General features: G+C 41.4%; 1 protein-coding gene across 2 annotated transcripts; it reads left to right on the top strand.

The window, feature by feature from the left end:
- The first annotated feature begins 2,018 nt into the window (after positions 1 to 2,018).
- STT3A (STT3A, catalytic subunit of the oligosaccharyltransferase complex) lies at positions 2,019 to 24,890 on the top strand. Of its 2 annotated transcripts, none has more exons than XM_027531414.1 (18): positions 2,019 to 2,211; positions 4,303 to 4,435; positions 5,200 to 5,260; positions 7,589 to 7,710; positions 8,091 to 8,236; positions 9,748 to 9,838; positions 11,001 to 11,107; positions 11,770 to 11,934; positions 13,158 to 13,338; positions 14,138 to 14,293; positions 15,224 to 15,315; positions 16,074 to 16,229; positions 16,484 to 16,672; positions 17,621 to 17,737; positions 17,855 to 17,957; positions 21,034 to 21,222; positions 22,036 to 22,151; positions 23,094 to 24,890. In XM_027531414.1, exons 2-18 carry the CDS (start codon positions 4,348 to 4,350, stop codon positions 23,130 to 23,132), a joined length of 2,118 nt encoding a protein of 705 aa, XP_027387215.1. In that variant the 5' UTR covers positions 2,019 to 2,211; positions 4,303 to 4,347; the 3' UTR covers positions 23,133 to 24,890. The 2 variants fall into 2 exon arrangements, with proteins under 2 accessions (XP_027387215.1, XP_027387216.1); XM_027531415.1 differs by lacking the exon at positions 2,019 to 2,211 and adding an exon at positions 2,221 to 2,293 and having other exon boundaries at positions 23,094 to 23,371.
- Positions 24,891 to 27,712: the final 2,822 nt, after the last annotated feature.

Here is a 27,712-nt window from a genome sequence, read left to right as displayed (position 1 = left end):
TCAGGATCTTTACTTACAGCACTGGAACTCTTGGTTACAGCATGTGATCTAGTTTCCTGACCAGGAATCCAACCCCAGGCCCCTACACTGGGCCACCATTAAAGTCCTTTGACTTAGATTTTGAACTTCATTCTTTAGATGTATATTTCGGCTTTTGAAAAAATTGACTTAATTTTACCACTTGGAAACTTAAACGTATGCCCTTTAAGAAACAGATTCAGTAATTTTAAAAAATTGAGAATCTCGATATCTTAATGTTCTTGAAACGGTATGTTTTCTCATTTAGAGGAATCTTCCTAATTTTATTTCATTAAAAAAAAAACCCTCATTTTGAAGAAGCATTTACTTGAAGTTGTGTGTTTCCTTCTGAAGTTTCCTTCAGGTTCAGCTTCAGTTTCCTTCTGTTAATACAATTACATCGAATACATTATAAAGACAAAATGAAAAAGCAGATCTATTGGAACATGACGTCCTGGGGTGAACCTGGCCATGTGAATTTTGTAAAAAGTACTTGTGATGTTGAAGCACTAATTTATTTTTTTAAAAGCAATAATTTAATATGCTTTCGGTAAGTTTGGTGGGTTGTATGCCAACAAAGGTTCGTCTAGTCAAGGCTATGGTTTTTCCTGTGGTCATGTATGGATGTGAGAGTTGGACTGTGAAGAAGGCTGAGGGTCGAAGAATTGATGCTTTTGAACTGTGGTGTTGGAGAAGACTCTTGAGAGTCCTTTGGACTGCAAGGAGATCCAACCAGTCCAATCTGAAGGAGATCAGCCCTGGGATTTCTTTGGAAGGAATGATGCTAAAGCTGAAACTCCAGTACTTTGGCCACCTCATGCGAAGAGTTGACTCATTGGAAAAGACTCTGACGCTGGGAGGGACTGGGGGCAGGAGGAGAAGGGGACGACAGAGGATGAGATGGCTGGATGGCATCACTGACTTGATGGACGTGAGTCTGAGTGAACTCTGGGAGTTGGTGATGGACAGGGAGGCCTGGCGTGCTGCGATTCATGGGATCGCCAAGAGTCGGACACAACTGAGCGACTGATCTGATCTGATCTGATTCATAGTACTGTAACTGCTAAAGAGAACTGAGTACACTGGCACTAGATTTACACAATTGCCAGATGCTCCCATTTTCTTCGGTGTGGCTCTTGTTCACTGAGGTCTCTAGGGAGCGGAAGTGCGTGTCTGAGAGATGATAGAATCGGTTGCTGAAACTTCGCCCCTTTCCCTGCCCTCAGCAACGTTTCTTTGGGTGTGAGGGGTAAGATGGGGCAGTTAGGACACTTTTCACTGGCAGGTAACTTACAAAGGGATAAGCAAAGCACCGCCAGGCTGCAAACTGGTTCCAGGAAGAAGCCTGTCTATAACTTGGGAGGACCGCCTCTGCAGTCCTGGTGGACGCGGCCCGCGCGTCGACTCTTCCACTGAAACCCCACGACCCCTTTAGCCTAGGCATGCCCATTCACGAATCAGGGGCTTAAGAGAAATGCCTCGTGGTATTTGCAGGTCTCTCGTCCACCGGTTTACCAGAGCAAGGTCAAAATGACTTTCCAGCGAACTGTCAGACAAGATCCTGTACAAGATGTAACAGTCTGGATTGTGAAGCGCTTGAGTTTTCATTGAGAATTAGTAAAAAAAAAAAAAAATTTTCTCACCTCTCCTTTAACCTTATATTAAGGTAACGTCAATTTCTACCTTAAAAAAAACAACACTCTGAAACGGAAGCGGGCGGTCTCAGTTCAGCTTTGGGGGATTTGCAGTTTCGGCCTATGCCTTTGCGTCGTTTCCGCTTCTTGTCACGTTACTGGGCTAAACGCGCCGAATCTTCCGCCCGCGACTCCTTCGCCGTCCGCAGACCGACACGTCACTGCTCGTCCCTCAACCAAACTGCTCCGAGCGTGTTCTTTTCGTGCTCGGGCTCTCAAGAGCCGGCCTATCACGGCTGGGCAGTTGGACGAAGTCCCGCCTTCCTGGTACTAAGTGATATCTGTATTTTCCAGTTAAAACATGGGAGAGCGGCTGCGTTCACGCCTCCGAGTCTGACAGACAGTTCCAGAACCCTATCGCTCTCTTCAAGTGTCGAATTGTACCTGAACTAGCCAATGGGGAGCAGTCCGGGAGGCGGACCCGGCGCTGCCAGGGTTGGGTGCACCGTTGAACAGATGGCAGAGGGAGGCGAGCGGATTCCTGAGGAACGCCGGTCAGGTGAGAAGGCCTTGGGATGTAACTTGAGGATTAGCGGCAGGTGCAGTCCAAGGCGTTGGTGGGACTGAGCGAAGCGCAGGAGGTGCGGCTTTAATGGCGGCGGCTGTGGGCGCAGGCAGAGTCTGGGGCCTTGCAGAGGAGGGGGCGTGGGACGTGGTGTGGGGGGCATGGAAGGATGTGAGCGTCTGGGATGGATCATGCACATAGGCCAGGTGGGCGTGGGAAAGATGGGGCTCGGGCACCGACTAGTCCTGGGAGGGGGTGGCGCTTAGGATCCTTGGGTGGTGGGGTGTCCCACGCCGGGTGGTGCAGGAGGTGTTGAGTTCTGGGAAAATGGGAGACGGAGGGAGGGACCTGCTGTAGAGGGCAGAAGTGGGGGAGGGAGGGACAGGCGTGAGGAAGTGTGAGCAAGTTGGAAACAAGAACCAGGGTGAGACAAGACGCCGCACTTTGCAGGCACAGTTGTAGTGGAGGATAGATGCCCAGTGTTTTAAGAAAAGTGTCTTTGCCGTTAAGCGATGTGCAAACACTACCAGTGAGCACAGTATAGAAACTCCCTTGAGATCCTGGCGTAAATTACCAGCTTCTTTACTCCGTTTTCAAGGAAAGGTTCTAGTGCTCTTATTTCCTCCGCTTAGTCTTCTAGGCATGTGGCTCCTATCAGCTCAGTAGTGGTAAGTTTTCCTGTTTCAGGCGTTGGAGAAAACAAGTACAGTCCTGAGGGATGTAACTGTGTTATGGACTTCTAGAGTTAGGTGTTTATTTTTGATTGCAAGGTATGGTTTTCCTTTGGGACTATAATTAAAAATAAATGTACATCTGCTCCTCTGGGACAGTTAATTATGGAAAAAGATGCTTGAGTCCTTACTTTTGGAGCTAGGAATATATGATTCTTGATGCCCTCCATCTAGTCCAGTGTTAATTTTTTCCCTCCTTTCCTCTAGTAATAGTTGGAAAAAGATCAGGAGGGATCCAGGTTCCTTTTATTTTTTTTTCCTGCAGTCTTTAGTGTTGCATATTCTTTATCACTTAGCCCTTGACCAGCTTATGATTTAAGAAGGCAGTGCTGTTTTAAACAGAAATACCTATGCTCCTACTGAGTGCTGATAAAATATTGTTCATCAAGTGATCACCGTTCTGAATGGTCTGAATGGTCTAGAGACTACTTCCCTCCTTCAACATTTTATTTTAATCTAATACACCGCCCCCCCCCCCCCCCCCCCGGCCCCACATACAGTCCAATCTTTTTTTTTTTTTTTTTTGGCCTTAGTAGGGAAATTTTATTTTCTTTACCCTCCAGATCATTATCTGGTTCTGTCTCTCAGATCAGTGGCTTAAATCAGCAGTGTCAGTTACAGGATGCTTTGAGACAGCTGATGGGAAGTGGGTGTAGATTTGAGCAGCAGTTAAAGTGTGATAGAAGAGATTGAAAGTGCAGTGATCTGTCTGTGTGCCTCTCCCTCCCCTCCTGAGTGCATAACTACTTGTATTCCTGAAGAGTCGTGTGCTCTAGTTGACCCTGCAACCCCATTGGGATTTGGAACAGAAAGAAGCGTGTAGCCAGAAAGTTTGGAGCTGAAATTTAGGGATGTAAACGGTGCCGATTCAGTCATGACTTCTGTTTCTCAGCCTTCTGCTTTCTCTTCTGTGCTCATTCCCTGCTTTCCTTCATACACTCCTGCCTTTTCTTGTATGCTGTGTTTCTCCATTTAATTATTCTTTTCTCTGTTTTCAGTCTTTCCTGTTTGCTTTGCCTCTCTTCCTCCAACCCTCTTTTTTTCTATGTGTTTCTTCTTTACTCCTGTCGTACCACACGATTGCCAGTTGTGCTCCTTGGTAGCTGCAAAGACTGAGAAACAGAATTATGGTGATAGAGTCTCATCATTCCTTTTCATCCTTGACTTACAGCTCTGACATGCCAACTTCCTTGTCTGTTGGTCATAATTCAGGGTCAGCTTGGGTCTCAGTTAGTCCTGACCCTCTCTTGTGTGTTCACTACTTCCTCTCTCTGTGGTTCTCTCCCACCATAAAATATGAAAGTGAATTAGCTAAATTGAAGGTGTTTGATATCTCATGGTCTTGGCTTTCCAGTTTTAGCTATTTGACTGTCATCTGTTGCCGCCCATTGATGTGAAGATGACCAAGCTGGGATTTTTGCGGTTGTCCTATGAGAAGCAGGACACACTTCTGAAGCTTCTGATTCTGTCGATGGCTGCTGTGTTATGTGAGTGTGCATGTGGACCTCCCTTTCTTCAGAATATGGAAGGGAGAAAATTTTGAAGAAAAAAAAAAATTAGCAATGGCTTTCTTAAATGCTTTGCTTTTCTTCCAGCAGATTGTAATGTGTTCTTTTTTAGTGTTCTCAACCAGTAGAATTTTGTGAAATCAAAAGAAACACAAGGATTGTAGAAGTTTGGACTAGTGATCATCTGGGAAAGAATGGGAAGCGTGCTGTGTCAATTTTGGTTTTTTTTAGAACTGAAAGTGGTACCAGAGACCCTGGGATACTGAGTTTTGTAAAAGATATTTGTCTTCCGTAGTTGCCTGCCTCAGTATTTCTGAAAGTCTTTCCAGCACTTATTCTGTTTTCTTAGGTTTTTCTTGCTCTTCATGAGTCATAAGTGGTCTAGATTCCCTTACTTCTTAGTTCACTCCAAAGCTAAGGTTGTGGAAAGGGGAGGTCAACGTATTAGAAGATGACCATGTAAATTAGGTGCAACACTAGTGGGTGAATGTGGTGTTATAGGCCTTGATAACAAGTAGTTAAATGTGTCCTACTTCAGTGGAAATGTGGGTATTATTGTCACGGGAAAATGAACTTCCTTGTTTCTTGTGTGTGGGAGGGATGGATAAATACTTGATTCAGTCATTATTTTGTATTTCCTGTGACTTCTGTGCTGGATAATACTACTGTCTGTGTAACATTACTATCTACTGTTGTTTTTCATGGTATATTGCCATTAAATATTAGTTCTCTGTTTTGTGCAGCATTCTCCACTCGTCTCTTTGCTGTCTTGAGATTTGAAAGTGTCATCCATGAATTTGATCCGTGAGTACCTTTGCTTGGTCTGGTATTTCCTTCAAGAAGCATTCAGGTTAATGGGTTTCAGATTCAAATTCCAGTGAACTCTTGGTAATGGGGATGTACTTTCTATGCATTTCTACAATGGTCCCCTTTTTGAAACATTTCCAGTGGAATTTGAGACCAAGTGAGTCTCTCAAACTTATAAAAAATGAGAGAGGCCTTGCTGGTGTGCCTACCTATTGCTTAAGACCTGGGTAAGCTAAGAGAAGTCTGACTTCTCAGCTTGGTTGACACTTAATGGTACAGGCTACGGGAAAGGGGACTGGGCCTGGTGTGTGTTTGAGGCTCAAGAGAAAAATCAGAGGTCGTAAACTTGAGATCCATGACTTTTTTCTGTTTAACAATTTGTGTGGTATAAATTGGGTCTGTCAGTTAAGTTCTAAGACATTGAGGAAAATTTAAAGTTGTGATTTTGATTAGGGATTTTATTAGCTAAAAAGAGGCATAGGTGAAAGACATTTACTGAGCTTCATTCTGTTCCAAGAGCTGTTGTACAGATTACCTATAAATCCTCCCAGCAACCCTATGAGATGGAGGTATTAGTGTCCCCTTTTCACAAGTGTAACCGAGGCCGGCAGAGGCCATTCAAGGTCACATGTATAGTAAATGTTACATATATGGTGAATGTCACATGTATGGTAAATGTTAACACATATAATAAATGTTACATGTATAGTAAATGGAGGAGCCAAGATTTGAACTGAGGTTTGTCTCTGTTTCTAGACACTGGAGTAACTTGTGTTACTGAAAGTTAAGGCTTCAATTAAAATTTAGAGAGCTAGAATCATAGAATCTTGATGCGTCGTTGATATCATAAAAATAGAATATTAGGCTTATGGAACATTGATTCAAGTTTAATACCCACATAAGTTTGCAAGTTTGTCATATTGTTTTGGGTAGATATTTGAAAGCACTTTGGAGGCATACAATCATCAATTTTTTTCCCTCAGGAATGAGATAACTTACATTCTTTTGGTTCTTGATCACCAGTATGTTAGGGCTTTTTCTCACACCCTCTAGATGAGTGAACATTGAGATGAGATGGTCAGGGAAAGCAAGAGTATCTGCTCTGTAGTCATAGAGACAGAAGGGATGGTACAGATCATGTGATTTGACACTTCCTTTTGCAGAGCAGGAAGCTGATGCCCAGAGTGTGACCCCAGGCCAGACCTTTTCCCACTAACTTGCACTTCTCTGTCTCACTCTGCTGCTCCTGCCATTAGGTGAAGGACATGATTCTGACACCTGGTGACTGCTACCCCTATCCTTTCTGTCTCTCTGACAGTTACCAAAATAACATTCGTCAGAATAAATAGAAGGATAGATATCTATGCCATCTGCTACTTTACCACTTCAGCTGCTAAAATTTGACCAAGGAGGAAATAGGGTTAGAGCAGTGGGCAGGAAAGATGGTTAGTCATAATCATCTTTAGTGATTAAACAGTTCTTTTCATTTTACTTGTTTATATTTTATTATTTGTAATAAATTTGTTAGTATATATGTGATATATATAAATGAATTATATGATAAATTATATATATATATATACATAATATGTTATTTGTCTTTCTTTTTTACTTTTTAAATGAGAAACTTATGGGGCTTCATAGCTTGAGCCTAAAGAACTGTGTTTTTTTGTGTATAACTCTTAAGCATTTTGTATAAAATGCTTTTTATGTGATTTTTATTTTTATGCTACCATGTAGGTGGCATTCAGAACTATTTTAAATAACAACATGAGTAGATCTGATTACAAATTTAAATACTCATTAAGAGGTGTGTGTTATAGAGTAGACTAAAAAATGTTCATCCTGCATCTGGTGTTACACCCACATCTTTAGAGATGCTCCTCACTTGAAGTTCCCCGTGTGTTCTCGTGTGTGTTATGGAAATGTTCTTTTGTGTGTCGCTGTCACTTGAAAAGAGTCAAATCTGTTGGTGCCCACATCTCAGCTGTCCTGTCTTCTGAGTGCTTGAATCTTCTGGCTGGGGCTGATGCCTACTACATGCCAGCCTGGTGAAGTGTCCTTTGTTTAATTAGCCTCCAGTTGCATTTCCTTACGAGAGAAGCAGCGTTTAACTGAGACAAACGTGGAGCTGCAAATGAGGAGACTCGTGGTAATGTGAAGTGATTTTCCTGCTTCGCATACTTTCGGGTACCAAACTGACTTTGATTGGAGTGATGATAAGTTCCTCGGTGGTATAACCTGAGGAGCCAGATTCACTGCACACTGGGGCGAATACCTGGGTGTGGGGAGGAGCAGACACAGTTCTTCCCTGTCTTTCTGCAGGTACTTTAATTATCGCACCACTCGGTTCCTGGCTGAGGAGGGATTTTATAAATTCCATAACTGGTTTGATGACCGGGCCTGGTACCCCTTGGGACGAATCATTGGAGGAACAATTTACCCAGGTGAGGGGAACAGGATTTTTTTTTCCTTACAGCAGTAACTTATTTGTATAATATGGAACAGTGTGTTTTATTCCTAATATCTTTGTTTTGTGACACTTGTAATTTCATTCTGATTACAGATTCGTAAAAGTAGATCCTATATAGAAGGGAGAACGTGTATGAGAGAGTGGGAGTGGGTAGCGTTTCATAAATTCTGGACTTCTCATTGAATGCACAGGATGGAAATTTATAGGCCTCCTGCAGCTGCTATGTTAGTGTTTCTGGTGGTTTGTTGAGACCCGTGTTACCACCGTATTGATAACTTGGATTTTCCCTTTCTCATTCCCTTGCGTTCTTTGTCTTAGGGGATAACCTATTGGCCTCTCTTCTTCCTGTTGCAGGCTTAATGATCACTTCTGCTGCAATCTACCATGTCCTCCATTTTTTCCACATCACCATCGACATTCGGAATGTCTGTGTGTTCCTGGCCCCTCTCTTCTCTTCCTTCACTACCATCGTCACGTACCACCTTACCAAAGAGCTCAAGGTGAAGGATTTGGGGTGACAGGAGGCTTGGGAATGGATGTTGTTGAACCTCTCTAGTAGATGCTAAAGGGTGGGGGACTGAGAGCTTAAGAAGGGCAGGGAGCTAGGGGCTAAAGACAGCTTTTGATGAGCCGAATTGCTAGTTTCATCCCAATCCCTCCCTAGAATATGTGGTGTCTTATCATTAACAACTGTTTGTCCATATAAGGGAATGTTTGAAGGTCAAATATAAATTGTTGTATATGGAAAAAGAATTTTTGTGTTAGTTTACTCATCACAGGACTGCCTTTTTCTTTTTTAACTATTTTTGGCTGCATTTTGTCTTCATTGCTTTGGGCAGATAGCGAGGGGGGGCTGCTTATTTGTGGTGGCATCTCTTAATGCAGAGCCTGGGCTCTAGGCACATGGACTTCAGTAGTTGCGGCTCGAGGGCCCTAGAGCACAGGCTCCATGATGGCAGCGCATGGGCTTACTTGCCCTGCAGCGTGTGAATCTTCCTGGACTGGGGATCTAACCTGTGTCCGCTGCATTGGCAGGTGGATTCTTATCCACCAGGCCACCAAGGAAGTCTTAGGAAAAGAATATTTAAAGTGAGATTTAGATTTTGAATCTAGTATCCCTTACTAAGGGAGAGAGAAAATAGCTACAAGATATGTTCCAAAACAGGTAGTTCTTCTTACTGGAAACGGACACTTAGCTTAACAATTATTTGTTGATTTTTAAAGAAACATTTATTTAAAAATTCTGAAACCCCTTGGCTTTTATACTTAGAGTCTGTGATACGGGCTCTGCTTCCCCAGGTGTCTGCCTCGCTGACCCTGGCTCCTAGGATGCTGTTCTCTGTGGCTGTGGTGTCAGGGAGATACCAGATGTGCTAAACCAGTTGGAGGGCTTGGGAAACTTGAGTTTAGTTTGAAAGCTCTTTCATCCTTCTCCTTGCTGCCCTGTTACAGATTTGACACGTATCAACAGACAGGTCCTTCCTCTTTCCTTGTGTGGGTTATATTTTGTTTTTCCTTTTTCCCGAGTTCACAGATTGACTCATAATATTCCAGCTCTATTATCTAAGCTGGTATCTTTAGTCTACTGTATATTATCACCTCTGTTTGTTGACTTTTTAGCTCAAATACTTATGTCTTCCTTTGTCTATGCTTGCATAGCTTTTAGGGGTGTGACTCGTGTTCCTGTGGTGTGCACATGTTGTTGAAGGGGGACTCAAATCTGGGGGTACTCCGACCCAGCCGCCCGTTCTGGGGCAGCATCTGCCTGATTTCATGGTTTGTCTGTTCTTAGCACACGTGTACTCAGTTTCAGACTTAGTACAATGGCAGGAAGGGAACTGGTTGTGAGGTGTGTAACTTTCTTGTGCTGCAAGCTTTCCTAGCATCACATCTCCCTTGCAAAGTGTTGAACTATTCTCTGGGCCCCGTAGAAGCAGATGGGACTAGTGGACCCTCTCCTCTCCCACAGCTGTGTTGGTGTTGACTTCCTGTTACCCTTCTTGTCTTACAGGATGCAGGAGCTGGGCTTCTTGCTGCCGCCATGATTGCTGTGGTTCCTGGCTATATCTCCCGGTCTGTGGCTGGCTCCTATGATAATGAAGGTAAGACTTAAAGTTCACCTTATTATCCAGTAGAGCTCTGTGAAGGGTAATAGAATCTGGGTTCAAATCTGCTATTTAGCAATAGGAAAAATGGTGTCTGGGTGAGAAGATTAGAAGTGGGCAGGAAGGGACCTCAGACTGTTAAGTTTATATTCTCTCTCTCGTTTTCTCTAGAAAGGTAGCTGGTAATTTTCCTTAAATAAGGCCTCTGGCTCATCTCTGTATTACTAAAAGGAGAGTTAGGTTTTAGGGTTGGATGGGTTTTTGTTATTGTTTATTCACTCAGTGGTGTCTGATTCTTTTGCGATCTCATTTGCTGTAGCCCACCAAGCTCCAGGGTTGAATGATACTGTTGTTTTAACACTGTAATCATTTGCTTTATTTTAGATGAAAGGAATGGATATTCTTAAAACCATAATGACTTTTATTGATTTATTTCCAAATCACTGTATTTATTGAATGTTATTGGTAATCAGTGTTAGGTATTACAGAAATAGTTAATGAATAAGAGTATTGGCTTATAGTTAAGGAATTACAGAGATAGATAATGAACAAAATAATTTAGCCCATAATCTATTAATGCAGATTAATGCAGACCTATAAAAATAAATCTTAACGGGCAGATAGTATTGTATGCTATGAGAGAAATATGAACAGAGTACTTTGGGAGCGCAGTGAGAGAAGAGATTCCAATTTGGGGATCAGGGAAGGCTTTTTGGAAGTAGTTGTGTTTGAACTGGGCCCTGAAGTTGGAACTTCATTAGGCAAATATTAAAGAGCGAGGCAGTCAGGGCATAAAGACCACCTTGTGGTAAAACGCAGAAGCAGGGTGGTGCTTGATAGTATGGGATATCATTAGGACTCAGATAGCAGGTTCAGTGCCTGAAAAGAAGAGTAGCAATAATGACTAACACTGAGTGCTTGCTGCAGGCTAGATTCTGTTGCAAGTGCTTTACATGCAGTGGTTAAATTGGTCTTTATGACACATTTATGAAGTGGACACTATTATGGACTCTTTTTCTTTTACCAGAAACTAATTCAAAGAGATGTAGAGCAGTTACACTGTTACTGGGTTGTAGGTCTGAGATATGCAGGTAGTTTGTTGCAGATCAGGATTTAATATCCCAGTGTGGCTTTATTGAATTTTGTGTTCCTTCTGCAGGGATTGCCATCTTTTGCATGCTGCTTACCTATTACATGTGGATCAAAGCAGTCAAGACTGGTTCCATCTACTGGGCAGCAAAGTGTGCCCTTGCTTACTTCTACATGGTAACTCTTCACTCCCTTCTTCCAGGAGTCTCTCTATGTTTGCATACCTGTTGGGATTAACTGATGTAAACTGGAAGTAGCTCTTGGGGTTTGAGACCATAGAGTAGAGGACAGAAGCCTTTATGGTCTCTTGTGTCCATACAAAGCCTGACCCAAGGCAGGCGGATGATAAGATAGAGGAAATTTTTTTTAATTTTTAGAGGTCTCCAGATACTGTATTTCTTATGGATACATATTGGTTGGCTAGCTCTCTTTTCTGATATGTTTCCCTTAAATTTTTTCTTTCCTAACACATACTTTTTTCTGTTCAATCTTTCATTAACCCTGAGACTTCTTCCCTTAACTGTTTCGCTTGCTCACATTTCACGTGTATCCCTAAATCCTCCATGTGACCTTATAGTAGGTCGCATCCAGATTAACGCCGAGGGTTAGGGGCCTTTTGTTTTGTGATCACAATGACAAGAGCCATATAGAACAGAGGACTGAGTTAACAGTAATGGGTTTAATTTGATTTTCCTGTTTAAAGAAGTCAGTTACTTAAAGTGTTTAAACCACTTGGCATTAATAAAATTTTTGGTTACTATAAAAAGGTGTTCTGTAAAAAGGTCACAGGTAACGAGGAGGAGTGCTGAAAGGAGCTGTCCTTTTTCCTCCTGTCCTAGGTCTCTTCCTGGGGAGGTTATGTGTTCTTGATCAACTTGATCCCTCTTCATGTACTAGTGCTGATGCTCACGGGACGTTTCTCGCACCGGATCTACGTGGCGTACTGTACTGTCTACTGCCTGGGCACCATTCTTTCCATGCAGATCTCCTTTGTGGGTTTCCAGGTGAGCCCTAGACTGAGTGGAGTTTTTAGTTTCTTCCACTTTTTTCCTAATCATCTCCAACTAAATTGATTTATCTTGGATTCTGGTGAGGATGTTAAAACTTACAGGTCTGACCTTGGACTGCTTGTGTTAACTGAAACAACAGAATCATTGGTCAATAAAGTCTGCCCCCTGAGAGGGTTAATATTTGTTCATGTTGTTTAATTGCTCTTAAGTTAGCTTAAGTTTGGGGAGAAGCAGGGGTATTTTGGTAGAACTGAGTTGATGTGAGTGATCACAGTTATCTTTTTCAGTCCTTCTTAATGTGAATGATCCCATTCAGTAGTAATGACCCTTGAACTTGTTAATGGGGCCAAGTAATTAAGTCCTTTAGGAAGCAGAACATAGAGCTTTTAACCACATTACTCCATAGGGTTAAGAGACAGCTATTAAATCCGAGGAATGATGCGATATGTGTGATTTTTCATGTAAAATTCTTACGAAAAGTGGAACCCTTATTCAGCTCAGCAAGTATTCCTTTGCTCATCCCCTACAATGTGCAATTTGCTAATAACTGGGAAATGTAAAAAGTAAAGATGTGATCCTGGTCCTTAAGGAAGTCTTTCTGGGAAAGACACCCATGTAGCTCTCTGTGATGTAGTGGTCCTAGAAATGTAGTCTTGGACCAGCAGGCTCAGCAGCATCAGGGAATACATTAGAAATGCAAATTCAGGATTTGAATCTACTGAGTTTCAGAAGCTCTGGCGGTGGGGCTCAGCTGTCTGTGTCTGAACACCCCCTCTTCATTCTACCATGATTATGCTGCCTGGTGGAGTTTGAGAACCGATTGTCTAAGTTACAGGAGAGATCTAAGGTGTGTAGATACAGAGGAGAGCAATGGATTTCAGCTTGGCAGAGTAGGAGGCAATAGTATTTGCTTGGGGCCTTGAAGGGAATTTCAATGAATGCAAATTTTGGGAAAATGAGAAAATTACAGTCGAGGCTCAAGAAATAGCCTGAGCAAAGGCCAGACATGTGATATTGATAGACTATGGTACACTTTGGACTCCAGGTATTCTGTGGAAATATGGCAGGTAAATTAGACCCTCCCCTGGATTGGCCCTAATTCCTTGGTAGCCTCAGAACTCATTGGACCCTTTGGTCTGAACTTGGTCTGGATAATTCAGGTCAAGGCTGGACCCGTTGTTTTCCTGACATTCTCACACATCTGCTTTCACCTGCAGCCCGTCCTTTCATCAGAGCACATGGCAGCCTTTGGGGTGTTTGGTCTCTGCCAGATTCATGCCTTTGTGGATTATCTACGCAGCAAGTTGAATCCACAGCAATTTGAAGTTCTTTTCCGAAGTGTCATCTCCCTAGTGGGCTTTGTCCTTCTCACCATTGGAGCTCTCCTCATGCTGACAGGTAGGAAAGGCTTTTAGTATTAAGTATAAATGGGTATGAACATAGCATAAACTCCGAAAACATGGGTTATTTCCTGACCACAGGAAGATGCATTCTTTTTCTCCCCTTTGTCTTGATTTCATGCATATAAAATCCATATTACACACTCAATCCATTTGTCAGCCAGTGTTTGGATTCAGCATAGAAAAAAGATCTTATTGGATCAGTATTTAACCTCAGAAGACTCACACTTGGTAACAGAACTATATTTACCATGCTTGTCTTTCTCTTTTTTCTTTTGTCCTTTTCTTTCCTGTATTGGTAGGGTAGGGGAAATCCTAACATTGTTTGCCCTACAACGTGACTTCATCTAATCCTAAATGACAGGACTGTGTCTGTTTAGTTTGGTTAGCATTGCACATTTTCCTCACGTGATGTCTCAGAGTCTAATTTGATTTTGCCCAGTCCTCTGTATTGTCTAATTCAGAGCAACACTGGAGGACGGCCTGACTTAGTTTATAGCATTGGCCTTGGTTTGACCAGATTTAGTCTAACCCTTCCAGGAAGCATTTCCACCTTCCTTCTCTGAGTTTATCATACAGCCTGACTTTATTCTGCTGACTGTGCTGACATAAGTACTCTCAAATTTGAAAGAAAGGAATCAGTGAAGTTCTCAAGGTATTCGTGACATTTAGACAAAAACCTAGTCTTGCTTTGTCTCAGAGAATCTTATTAAAATGGAAAGTTATGATTAGTTAGGATCAGATGTTATTTTGTTTCAGAAGTAATTGTGAAATATTTGTTGCCTCTTTGCTGCCAGGAAAAATATCTCCCTGGACGGGGCGTTTTTACTCACTGTTGGACCCTTCCTATGCTAAGAACAACATCCCCATCATCGCCTCCGTGTCTGAGCATCAGCCTACAACCTGGTCCTCGTACTATTTCGACCTACAGCTTCTTGTCTTCATGTTTCCAGGTCTGTCTGCCTTGTTCTGAAGTGGTCTTCTTTGCAAGAATTATTTGATTGAAAATAAGTAAAATACCCCCATCCATATATTTTTATTGTTTTTGTTTTTTGCCTGTGTATTTATGTGGTACAGAAGATGGCTAAACACGTTTTTCTAATATTTGAAGCAGAATGGAAATCAGAAGTTGAACAATTGCAGATACTGGCAAGTTCAGAGTGTCACAGTTTTCTGTTCAGTTGTATTATAAAATTCAACTCTAATTCAGATTTTTTTTTTAGTACTTCTAGTGTACCCAACCCCTCATCCCTGACTCCTTCCCATTTATCTTCTTGATATTATTTTGATAGTAGGCATAGCTGATTGTAAAGTTTCTTCATCTAACTTACCTTCTGGCCAGTTCAGAGATAAGAATTTACCACTGGTAGGGAACTTTTTTTTTTTATTGAAATAACTATATTTTTTCTTACTGTGAAAATAAGTTGTCTTTTATACGAATAGAGACAAATATTAAAGTTTCAGGAATTCTCACCACACACCTGTTGCTCCTGTTAACAGTTGGAATGTATATTCATCCAGTTGTTTACTGATTAAAAGTCAGATGATAGAGTTTTTCTCCTGACTTCTAAAATTTTATAATCATAATTTATGTTATTTAGGATTACGTCAGTGAAATAGTGTTTAAGATACAGCATTTGTTAATTTTTTAAGTACAGAGGTATGTAAAGAAGGTGGCAAATGGTCCATAAACTTCCAAAGCAAAATTTTAATTGATGTGTTTTATTCTGTTTTATAAATATTCTGTAGTTAAATACCTCCTTTATGTTGGACATTTAGGTGGTTTCAGATTTTGTGCTATTTTAGAGTGCCATAGTAACATCTTTGCATGTGTCTGATTGTTTTTCCAGCTCTTCACTTCTTTTTTCCCTTTATTTTTGTAGTTGGTCTCTATTACTGCTTTAGCAACCTGTCTGATGCCCGGATTTTCATCATCATGTATGGTGTGACCAGCATGTACTTTTCAGCTGTAATGGTGAGGAATGCCCTCAGTCCTGGTGCAGCTTTCCATCTTGACTCCGGGGGTTTTCTTCTTCCCCTGGCATGGGAGGATGCAGTGCTGGAATGCCCTCAGTCCTGGTGCAGCTTTCCATCTTGACTCCAGGGGTTTTCTTCTTCCCCCGGCACGGGAGGAGTCAGTGCTGACAGCTGTGCAGAGGCTTCCTTCTGAGCACTTGAGGGGCTGCGTGGTAAAGCTGCTCACTGTTGTTGACCTTTCCCGGGAAGGTACAGGGTACTCACATTTTCTGATTGTGAGGCCCACCTTTCTTGGATTCGTACCCTTGTGTCAGGGAGAGGCCCTGTGCAGGTTCTTTCCCCCGTCTTCCTGGAGTCTCAAAAAGGGAGATGATGTTTTTTTCTTAAAGGCTTGGGTGCTGAGTGCCAGATTGTTAAAAGGAGAGAGGAGAGATTTTATATATTGCAGTTAAAGACAGTGCTTCTCAGACTTTTTTGATTCTAAACCACGATTAAGAAATACTTTTTATAGCCTGTCATTACTCAAGATGTACATACATTCATACATGTAGAACTGGGGGGAAAAAAAAAGTTTAAAAAAAACCCACATAACTTCTATTTTAGATGTGTCAAGTATTTTCTCTCCTTTTTGTTCTGTTCCATTGACAGACCATGTTTGTTGAAAACCCCTAAACAGATGTCATCATCTACTAATAGGTTGAAACCTGTAATTTGTAAAACACCAATTAGATTGTGATCTCGCTTCCTGTTTTTTAGGTGCGTCTGATGCTGGTGTTGGCGCCTGTTATGTGCATTCTTTCTGGCATTGGAGTCTCTCAGGTGCTGTCCACTTACATGAAGAATTTGGACATAAGTCGACAAGACAAGAAGAGCAAGAAACAGCAGGATTCTACTTACCCTATTAAGAATGAAGTGAGAAGCGACACATAGAACAGGCTGGGGGAACTGCGTGTGTTGTGTGTGTGCACGCACGTGTGCAAGCATCTGTGGGGTGTTTTTTGAGTGAGGGGGAGTAAAGTGGAACACTGTCACCAGAAGTTAGGATTAATTCATATAGCCTCTCACTTATTTTGGTTCATTTTTTCTAAATCATTTACTGTCTGTAAGAAGCTGTTCTGTGCTATTGTAAATTTAATTTGGTTTACGACACAATTCTTCTTGTCTAGGTGGCAAGTGGCATGATACTGGTCATGGCTTTCTTTCTCATTACCTACACCTTCCACTCGACCTGGGTGACCAGTGAGGCCTACTCTTCTCCCTCCATTGTGCTGTCTGCTCGTGGTGGAGATGGCAGTAGGATCATTTTTGATGATTTTCGAGAAGCGTACTATTGGCTTCGTCACAATACTCCAGAGGTGAAAATTTGGGAGGTGTGGGATTGTGGGGTAGGAGGACGGGAAAGACATTTGCTGTTACAGTGAATCAAATAGCTTTTAGATGGTAGAAAGCTTGGAGAAATTGAAACTATAGAACCTGGTGCTGAATGGGCCTTAAAGGTCAACCTCCACTCAAGTTAGGATGTCTTCTGTAGCAGTGCTTCCTGGTTCAGATTATCTGCACTCTGCTTGGACATTTGTATTGACAGCATGGTGATATTATTGTGAGGTAGGCCATCCCAATTATAAAAGAGAAAGGTTAACAGTAATGCATGTTTATTGTAGAAAAATCAGAAAACAGAAGCAAAAAACAAAGACACAAATTTTCTATAAAGGATCACCTAATGATAACCACTTTTAATATTTTGGTTTATACCTTTGGAGCATTTCCTTTCCAGTAGTTACTGAGATTGGCAATTGTGAGTTAGATTCTTATAAGAATTTCTTTTTATTTATTCGTCATATCCTGCGATTTATCCCCTCCCACCTCCTACCTCCTTTCTTTATAGGAGCTGATTTTTATGATATTGTTTATGATCATTTTTTATGATGATCATTTCTCTGATGACACCAAGCTGTTTATTTGGAAATATTACATAGCTCCCTACACCTCCCATGCCATTATGTTTATTTTTATAAGATTATCTGGAATGAAAGTATTGGCAATGTTGGATTGTATAATTTGCCTTAAGATTTCATTATGGTATACAAAGGTAGGACCAGGTGCCAAGATTTATTTTCTTGTTAGGCACGCGTTATTCTGCAAAGAGTCAGACACAACTGAACGACTGAACTGAACTGAACTGATTCTGTAAAGATGTTAATTAGCTGTATGTTAATTCCTGTCAAATGCCCTTCCACTACTAGTATTTTATTTTTGGAGTTGGTGAGACACTTGTAATTTCTGTTTCTCATTCTTCTTTTCAGGATGCGAAGGTCATGTCATGGTGGGATTATGGCTACCAGATTACAGCTATGGCGAATCGGACGATTTTAGTGGATAATAACACGTGGAATAATACCCATATATCTCGAGTAGGGCAGGTAAGGTGAAGGGGTCATTTGAGTGTTTGATGCACAGGGTCTCATGGGACATACTTCTCCACCAGGGATCATATGGCCTGGAATTTCGCTCTGAGAAATGTGCATGTGTTTTTCTAGGCAATGGCATCCACAGAAGAAAAAGCCTATGAGATCATGAGGGAGCTTGATGTCAGCTATGTGCTGGTCATTTTTGGAGGCCTCACTGGGTATTCTTCAGATGGTAATGAAATTGATTATATTTCTAGCTACAAGACTAAGAAAACTAGATGAAATCTACTTTTCTATCCTTTTACTAATCTTATCAACATATTTTCTTAGTTGATACATATATGCAACTTGAGGTTTGGTTATTTTGATTTTTGTTTCAAACAAGTAGGAAGTAGATGTAAAGAATTCTCATGCATGTATGAAAAGTGAAAGTGTTAGTCACTCAGTCATGTCTGACTCCTTGTGACCCTATGGAGTGTAGCCTGCTGTGCTCTTCTGTCCATGGGATTCTCTAGGCAAGAATAGCCATTTCTTCCTCCAGGGGATCTTCCCAACCCAGGGATTGAACTGGGTCCCCTGCATTGCAGGCGTATTCTTTACCATGAGCCTCCAGGGAAGCTCCATGCAAGTATGCTGCTGCTGCTAAGTTGCTTCAGTCGTGTCCGACTCTGTGCGACCCCATAGACGGCAGCCCACCAGGTTCCCCTGTCCCTGGGGTTCTCCAGGCAAGAACACTGGAATGGGTTGCCATTTCCTTCTCCAATGCATGAAAGTGAAAAGTGAAAGTGAAGTCGCTCAGTCGTCTTTGACTCTTAGTGACCCCTTGGACTGCAGCCTACCAGGCTTCTCCGCCCATGGGATTTTCCAGGCAAGAGCACTGGAGTTGGGTGCCATTGTAAGTATGGCATGTTATAATTGTCTGAAGACCTAGGAATAGTTCCACAAGCAGTGAACAATAAAGAAAATAACGCCTCTGAAAATGAGCTTAAGAATTAGCATTTTTTAGTGGGTTTAAGCCATAGAATCATCTCCCAACTTAAAATGTTTCTCATATATATATATATATGTGTGTGTGTGTGTTTGTGTGTGTGTATATATACATATATATATATGGCATATGTTAACCATGTTCCTTATAATTATTAGCAAATCCTGTGGTTAGAAGAATCATCCAAATACAGTTCTCTGCCTCAATAAAACCTTGAAAAACTTAAAGCAATACCTGTTTCAACTTTAAAAGGTTAAACACTTCTGAAAGTTTATAATAAAAATGGTGCTTCTGCTTCTAAACCACCTTATAATATCAGTTCCCAGGAAAATTATTCCTTCAGTTATTTCTTCTAGTACTTATATTCATATTTCTAAATAATATGTATATTCTATTCACAGATCGATCATTTTAGATATGCTTTATCAACTTCTTGTACTAGATAAGGAATTTAGTTCTCTGTATTTCCCTCTCCCCCTTCTCATCTTGAATCTTCTCATTAGAGTTAATGATCAGTTTTTGGTTAAATCCAGATAAAGCGTTTTCACAATCATGACTAAATAAATACTGTGCACTGCTGAGTCAACCTGTACACTGGGGTTAACATTCTTATCTAGAATAACTTGTTTTCCTGCAGTTAATAATTACCTCTTATTTCTATCTTAATTTTCTTTGACTATATGGTTGCTTCTTAGAGATGTTCAAATTTTAGATTATATCTGGCTTCTGATATGGACAGACTTACCGGATTCACCTGGATTGAATGTATAAAGTGTCAGTATAATGTAGTAAGACTAGTTTCTATGTGTGTCTTGTACAGGCAGAGGAGGAATGACAATAGCCGGGATGTGTTCCTGTGGACTTGCACTTTCACAAACAATTGCTTCGGCACTATTTGGTTATGTGTGACTCTAGGTTTTTTTCTTATTGATAATAATAATATATGCAAAAAGTACAGAAAGTTTTTTGTGTATATATGTTTGTGTGCTTATGTGTTTGTATGCATATGTATTTTTATATGTGTGAATGTATACACATAGGTGGTAGAAATAGATGGTTCCCTAAAATCTTTAGTATTCCATGAGACATATATGTATCTGTCTACCACATTTTCTTATTAGGTCATCTGTTGATAGACTGAGGTTATTTCCATATCTTGTTTATTTTGAGTAATGCTGCAGTGAATACTGATTTCTCTTGGGAATAGTGATTTCATTTCTTCTGGGTATATATCCCAAGAAATGGGATTTCTGGATTACATGGTGGTTCTATTTTGAATTTTTTGAGGAACCTACTTACTGACTCCTATAGTGTCTGTACCAATTTAGATTACAACCAGCAGTGCACAAGGATTCCCTTTATTTAGCATCTTTACCAGCATGACTTTTGTCTTTTTGACAAGAGTCATTCTAGCAGGTATGTGGTGATGCCTCATTGTAGTTCTGATTTGCCCGCGTGCATGCTCAGTTGCTCAGTGGTGTCCGAGTCTTTGCGACCCGTTGACTGTAGGGCATGCCAGGCTTCCCTTGTCCTTCACTGTCTTCTGGAGTTTGCTCAAACTCATGTCCAGTAAGTTGGTGACGCTATCCAACCATCTCATCCTCTTTCGCCCCCTTTTCCTCCTGCCCTCCATCTTTCCCAGCATCATGGTCTTTTCCAGTGAGTCAGCTCTTCACGTCAGGTGGCCAAAGTATTGGAGTTTCAGCTTCAGCAGCAGTCCTTCCAATGAGTATTCAGGACTGATTTCCTTTAGGATGGACTAGTTTGATCTCCATGCTGTCCAAAGGAGTCTCAAGTCTTCTCCAGCATTCCAATTCAAAAGCTTCAGTTCTTCGGCACTCAGCCTTCTTTATGGTACAACTCTTACATCCTTACATGACTACTGGAAAAACCATAGCTTTGACTATACAAACTTTTATTAACAAAGTGATGTCTCCGCTTTTTAATACACTATCTAGGTTTGTCATAGCTTTCCAAGGAGCAAGCATCTTTTAATTTCATGGCTGCAGTTACCATGAGCAGTGATTTTGGAGTTCAGGAGAATAAAATCTGTCACTGCTTCTACTTTTTTCCCATCTATTTGCCATGAAGTGATGGGACCAGATGCCATGATCTTAGTTTTTTGAATGCTGAGTTTTAAACCAGGTTTTCACTCTCTTCTTTCACCCTCATCACAATGCTCATTAGTAGCTTTCTTATTTTTATAACTTTAGAGTTATATGGTACTGTATGCCATTAGGAAAGGATTAGAAATAATGAACTTTCATTATGTGATTTAGCTGTAGCTACCTTGATATAAAGCAGTTTTTTCTTTTTCTAGACATCAACAAATTTCTGTGGATGGTCCGGATTGGAGGGAGCACAGATACAGGGAAACACATCAAGGAGCATGATTATTATACTCCAACTGGGGAGTTTCGTGTGGACCGTGAGGGCTCTCCAGTGCTGCTCAACTGCCTTATGTACAAGATGTGTTACTACCGATTTGGACAGGTTTACACAGAAGCCAGTAAGTGATTCCTGAGAACCTTAACAACAGTAAGAAGAGTAGTAGCTAACACATACAGGATATTTTTTATATTCCAGGCACTGCTCTAAATGCTTTATTTCTACTAATTCATGTAATCCTTACAGCAGTCCAAAAGGTTGATGCTAATATTATTCCCATTTTATATGTGATGAAATTGAGGTACAAATAGGTTCCTTAACTGCACAAGGTCCTATAACTAGTGCTGAGTCAGGTTAAACTCAGGCAGTCTGGCTCTAGAAAAGTCTGTGCTTTTATTCATTACTTTTTTTACCTCTCAGTAAAAGGTGTTTTACTGGAGAAAGGATTATGAAAGGGAATAGAGTATGATAAAGGACTTTACATTTCTTCAGATAAATTGAAAGGAATGTGCTTAGGTTAAGTCTTTCCTTCTGACTCACAATTTCTTGGCTCTGCAATTGGGACTGTTTTGTGGATGCAGGCTGTGACATCTGGAAAGTTCTTCTCTGTCCCATGGAAGGGTTACTGGTGTGTCCCAGAGGTCCTGGGTGGTAGTCCTCAGGAATAGAGGTGCTTGAAGGTCAGGCCTCTGTCTTTTAGAAGAGAGAACCTCCGTGGACTCTGCCAAGCACCATCTTGAGGAAGATGTGAGTTAGGCTAGCACTCAATTTGACCTTCCTGACTGATGTCCTTTTTTGTAGGCCCTACTCTCTACACAAACTGCATGCTAGGGAGTAACATTCCAGTGGGATGATTTAGCACATGGACTTACTGTTTCCTTAGGAAATGAGCACTGTAGAAAGAAATTTATCGTCTTTTTTCCTGCCTTTCTAGAGCGTCCACTAGGCTATGACCGTGTCCGGAATGCTGAGATTGGGAATAAAGACTTCGAGCTTGATGTCCTAGAAGAAGCATACACCACAGAACATTGGCTGGTCAGGATATACAAGGTGAGCAGGTGTTACACTGTGAAAGCAGCTCTAGTGCTTAAAAATAGGCCACGCATTTCTAAAATAGGGATATTTCTGTGTCTGAAAAATAGCCTGCTTGGAATTTTTCTTTTATTTTAGATTGTTCTTAGTAGACACTCCAGTCTGCTGTCATTCTGGCAGTGGTTACAGTGATATTTTCCCAGTTGGAGTTAGGCTTGGTATGTTTTAGTGATTCTCAGGCTTGGGGGAGGTAGTAGGAGAGTGTATGTGTTGTTCGAACTATTTTTCTTCTCTCCCACTGAAGAATTTATGGCATAGAGAGTCACATCAGTTCAGTTCAGGCGTTCAGTCATGTCCATGGACCGCAGCACGCCAGGCCTCTCTGTCCATTACCAACTCCTGGAGTCTGCCCAGACTCATGTCCATCGAGTCAGTGATGCCATCCAACCATCTCATCTTCTGTCGTCCCCTTCTCCTCCCACCCTCAATCTTTCCCAGCATCAGGGTCTTTTCAGATGAGTCAGCTCTTTGCATCAGGTGGCCAAAGTGTTGGAGTTTCAGCTTCAATATCAGTCCCTCCAATGAACACTCAGGACTGATCTCCTTTAGGATGGATTGATTGGATCTCCTTGCAGTCCAAGGGACTCTCAAGAGTCTTCTCCAACACCACAGTTCAAAAGCATCAATTCTTCAGTGCTCAGAGTCACATAGAAGTGTGTTATATCTCTTACATAAGAAAAGGTTGAGAACCTTTGCTGTATTTGGAGGATAGATCATTTACACAGCTCCTTACAAGGTACCCTGAGAAGCTCAGCAGAGAATAGCTAGTCTCACACCAGAGGCAAACCAGGGAGCAGAATCCAGTGTAACGCCTTCCTGTCTGGGTGAACCCAACTCAGTAGAAAAGCTCTCCCGTGCTGACCTGATTATAAACGTTAAACTGATACCTTTGTGTTGCAGGTGAAGGACCTGGATAATCGAGGCTTGTCAAGAACATAAATGTTACGTCTGGTTCTGATCTGCTTCGCACTGAGTGCGTCCCATTTAGGGCGCTGAAGATGGTTTAAAAAATATGCAGTTGATATGAACAGAGCGCGATGAGATTAGAATTGTCCGGAGGTTCTGCCCTGGGCAGTGTGGGCTGGGCCAAATGGAATGATCTTTTAATTCTGAGCAGGTTACCAAATGAAATGTCATGGCTTTACTTTGGTCAATTAAAGGGGGGAATTTTTTTTAAATGTGCCTTATTTGTTTTGACTTATAACTGATTTGAGGAAGCCTAAAGTTTATGCCAGGCTGGTAGAAGGACAGAGAGCAGACCTCATCTGTGGTCTTAGCTCTCTAAATGAGCCATGTATGGGGGCATTCTGTCATTCTCTCTCTCTCAAATCAGGAAAACTATCAAGGACTAGCCGATCCTACATACACAGTTTTGTCATTTCAAAAACTGCAGCACCTAGCCCAATGCCTTGCACATAGTGGGTGCTCATTAAGCATTTACTGAATGAATAAAAGTTCACGGGACCAGAGGAGTGCCATTTCTGGGTAGGAAAGGCAGCTGTGTTGCCATGATGTCTCTGTTCAACATCGCTTGTCCTTAGCGGTGCTTTGACTACAAAGGGACAGGAAGTGGCTACCCAGACCTGATCACACCAGTCTTCTTTGGGACTAGCCTAGGTATTTTTGTGTGTTTTTATTTTTGAGCAGGAGTTCATCCAGGGAGACTAAATCAATAGTTTTGAAGACTTGAGGCAAACAGTACAGTGTTCTCAATGGAACAGAAGAATCTCCTCCAACATTATGTATAGAACTTGATGGTCAGTAGGTGTTCTTGAATTAGCTGACTTGTAACCATACATAGCTGTTTGAAATCTCGCTTTTTAGCATTCTCACCCATCCATGATATAGTCCATGTCTCTGCTAGTTTCCTTTAGCTTGTGCACTCAGCCTGTTGGTTTTACTTAAAGGTGAGCTGCTTTTGTCCCTTTGTCTCAGCTTCTTTATTATTACATCTTACTAAGAAGCTCTGTGATCTGGTTTTGAAGGCCTTGCCAAGTTAGCTACAGAAAGCACAGGAGTCCCATCATATTTAATGTCAGGACAAACAGCCTTATGTTCAGTTATACTAGGGTATTTTAAGACTTATATCAGTGAGATATATAAACCCTTAGTTATTTGAAAAAAAAAAGAAAAAGGTAACTCTTTTCTGTTACCTGTTTAAGAAATAGGAGCAATGACATGACTTTGAGATAAGTCAGAATGGTGTTCCTAAAGGTGTACCTGTGTACCCAGGAAGCAGCCTTCCAAGACAATTTATGAATCAGGTGCTTCAATTGTGGGTGAGATTTGGAACTGATGTTAAGACTTGACTTACTGTATGTAAATACATGATTTATATACAGAATTCCTTCCTAGTGGAAGAGGTTGTTCTAAGGTGGTTTTTTTTTTTGTTTTTAAATCAATGGGATACCAGAGATCATTAGTGTCTTCCTCTGTAAGCATGATAACCCTTTATCACCGCACTTGCTGCTCTTATGATTTTGTTACTTTCTAGACTACATGAAGCTATATATATATTTTTTTTAATTACTTGTAATTTCCACTTTACAGTGAACTGAGTGTAAAAAAACATTAATTCTAAAAAGAGACAACACTGTTTTCAACCCCCCTCAGAGGTACCCAAAGGTTCAGGTACTTTCAACTCTGCTGATTCTCACATTACTTACCTCTATATCATTAAATAACTTGCTTTATTTTGCTCTGTGTTGGGTCTTCAATTTTTAGTATCATCTGTTGACTTTCTGGTGTGGAAAATGAGGATTTAGCTCTTTTTCACCATCCTGCTATTCCCAAGGACACATCCTTAGCATCTCAAGGTTCTATTACAGTTATGGTTGAGGTTAACTCAGTAGTTTTTACCTTAAGGCTGTTCACGAGACCATGTGGTATACTGCAACAAGTTTTGTTTTTTGTTTCTGTATAACTTTTGAGGGGGCGAGGTTTTTCATTGGTGTTCTGTAGCTGTCACTAATTTCTCCCCTAGTTCTCCTTCATTTGTGCCGGCTTCCTTATGGTGTGTTCAGATCCACCAGGTATTCATTCTTAGCAGTGCCTTCTGTTTGGTGTATTCCAGTTTGGACTTGGTGTCGTGTGTCCTTTCACTGTCATATTGTGTGTTAATCTCCTGACTTCTTTCTTGCTTTATCACCACTACCTTCCTGAAAAAGTGTATGGGAGGTAATTTCTTGAGATCGTGAGTGTCTGTTGTCACACTTGAATCATAGGTTAGCTTGGTGTAGAGCTCCAGGTTGGGAATAACTTTTCCTTAGAATTATTTTTGAAGGCATTGGCCCATTGCTTTCTGTCTTCCAAATGCTGAGAAGTGCAATGATATTCCGATTGATAATTTTTATTCCATCTCATTCCCTCCCCAGACTCTTAGTATTCTTCCCTTTGTATGTAAAATTTGAAATTTTCCCAATAATGTATCCAGAAAGCTGGGTACTTTAAACTTGGAAAAATACGAAAAAAATACGGAACGTCAAGTTCTTCAGTCTGGGAAATTTCCTTCAGTTGTTTCTGGATTCCCCCAACTCCCTTTTACATTCTGAAAAACAAGTTATTTGGATTTTGGACTTCTTGGATTAGTCTTCCAATATCCTTATATTTATTCCTCTGTTTTCTATCTTTATTATTCCTTCTGGAGACCTCCTAAACTTTTTTTTCCTATCTATTTTGTTTCCTTTTTTCCTACTATCGTATTTTTTTAATATCCAAGAGCTGCTTGTGTTTGAATATTCCTTTGTTTGGACATCTTTTGTACTGAAGTCCTTTTCAAATTCTTGCTTGTCTGCTGTTTTTAAAAAGAAGGACCCTGGGACTTTCCTGATGGCTCAGTGGCCAAGACTCTGTGCTCGCAGTGCAGGAGACCTGGGTTCAAACCCTGGCCAGGGAACTAGATCCCACATGCTCAACTAAAGATCCCATATACTGCAACTAAGACCCGTGCAGCCAAATGAATAAATATTTCTTTTTTTAAAAAAAGGACCCCAAAAAGCTGATTGGAAGTGGGTGGGGGTTGGGGGTGGGGTAGAGAATTACTGAATGTGGGCTTCATGCTCCTGTGATCTGGCTGAGTTGTTAACATTATGAAGTCCCTGATATCGCTATCTTTAAATCTTTTCTGTGTAGGTAAGATTTCCTTGAGATGGCTTTTATGTCCTTGGAAGAATATAAGCCAGGCTGCCAGACTTCTGGGAGTCAAGTGAGGAAAAAAGGCTCAGAGGTTTAACCTTCAGTTCAGTTCAGTTGCTCAATTGTGTCTGACTCTTTGCGACGCCATCGACTGCAGCACGCCAGGCCTCCCTGTCCATCATCAACTCCTGTAGTTTACTCAGACTCATGTCTGTTGAGTCGGTGATGCCATCCAACCATTTCATCCTCTATTGTCCCCTTCTCCTGCCTTCAATCTTTCCCAGCATCAGGGTCTTTTCCAATGAGTTAGTTCTTTGCATCAGGTGGCCAAAGTATTGGAGTTTCAGCTTCAGCATCAGTTCTTCCAATGAATATTCAGGACTGATTTCCTTTAGGATGAACTGGTTGGATCTCCTTGCTGTTGAAGGGACTCTCAAGTCTTCCAACACCACTGTTGAAAAACATCAATTCTTTGGTACTCAGCTTTCTTTATAGTCCAACTCTCACATCCATACACAACTACTGGAAAAACCATAGCTTTGACTAGACGGACCTTTGTTGGCAAAGTAATGTCTCTGCTTTTTAATATGCTGTCTGCTGCTGCTGCTAAGTCACTTCAGTCATGTCCGACTCTGTGCGACCCCATAGACGGCAGCCCACGAGGCTCCCCTGTCCCTGGGATTCTCCAGGCAAGAACACTGGAGTGGGTTGCCATTTCCTTCTCCAATGCATGAAAGTGAAAAGTGAAAGGGAAGTCACTCAGATGTGTCCAACTCTCCGTGACCCCATGGACTGCAGCCCACCAGGCTCCTCTGTGCATGGGATTTTCCAGGCAAGAGCACTGGAGTGGGGTGCTATCGCCTTCTCTGAATACGCTTTCTAGGTTGGTCATAACTTTTCTTCCAAAGAGCAAACATCTTTTAATTTCATGGCTGCAGTCACCATCTGCAGTGATTTTGTAGTGCCCCAAAATAAAGTCTCTCACTGTTTCCATTGTTTCTCCATCTATTTGCCATGAAGTGATGGGACCAGATGCCGTGATCTTTGTTTTCTGAATGTTGAGTTTTAAGCCAACTTTTTCACTCTCCTCTTTCACTTTCATCAAGAGGCTTTTGAGTTCCTCTTCACTTTCTGCCATAAGGGTGGTGTCATCTGCATATCTGAGGTTGTTGATACTTCTCCTGGCAATCTTGATTCCAGCTTATGTTTCATCCAGCCTGGTATTTTGCATGATTTACACTGCATAAAAGTTAAATAAGCAGGGTGAGAATATACAGCCTTGATGTACTCCTTTTTTTCTAACTGTTGCTTCCTGATCTGCATACAGACTGCTCAGGAGACAGGTCAGGTGGTATGGTATTCCCATCTCTTGAAGAATTTTACAG

Source organism: Bos indicus x Bos taurus, chromosome 29 (genome assembly GCF_003369695.1).
Source record: "Bos indicus x Bos taurus breed Angus x Brahman F1 hybrid chromosome 29, Bos_hybrid_MaternalHap_v2.0, whole genome shotgun sequence".
NCBI lineage: Eukaryota > Metazoa > Chordata > Mammalia > Artiodactyla > Bovidae > Bos > Bos indicus x Bos taurus.
This window is presented reverse-complemented; position numbering and strand designations above follow the sequence as displayed.

Excerpts from the sequence above, each read along its gene's own strand:
- STT3A (XM_027531414.1), top strand. The coding sequence starts at position 4,348 with ATGACCAAGCTGGGATTTTTGCGGTTGTCCTATGAGAAGCAGGACACA. Across the intron at positions 9,839-11,000 it reads TGGCTCCTATGATAATGAAG|GGATTGCCATCTTTTGCATG; the intron begins GTAAGACTTAAA and ends TTCCTTCTGCAG. Across the intron at positions 21,223-22,035 it reads ACAGGTTTACACAGAAGCCA|AGCGTCCACTAGGCTATGAC; the intron begins GTAAGTGATTCC and ends CTGCCTTTCTAG.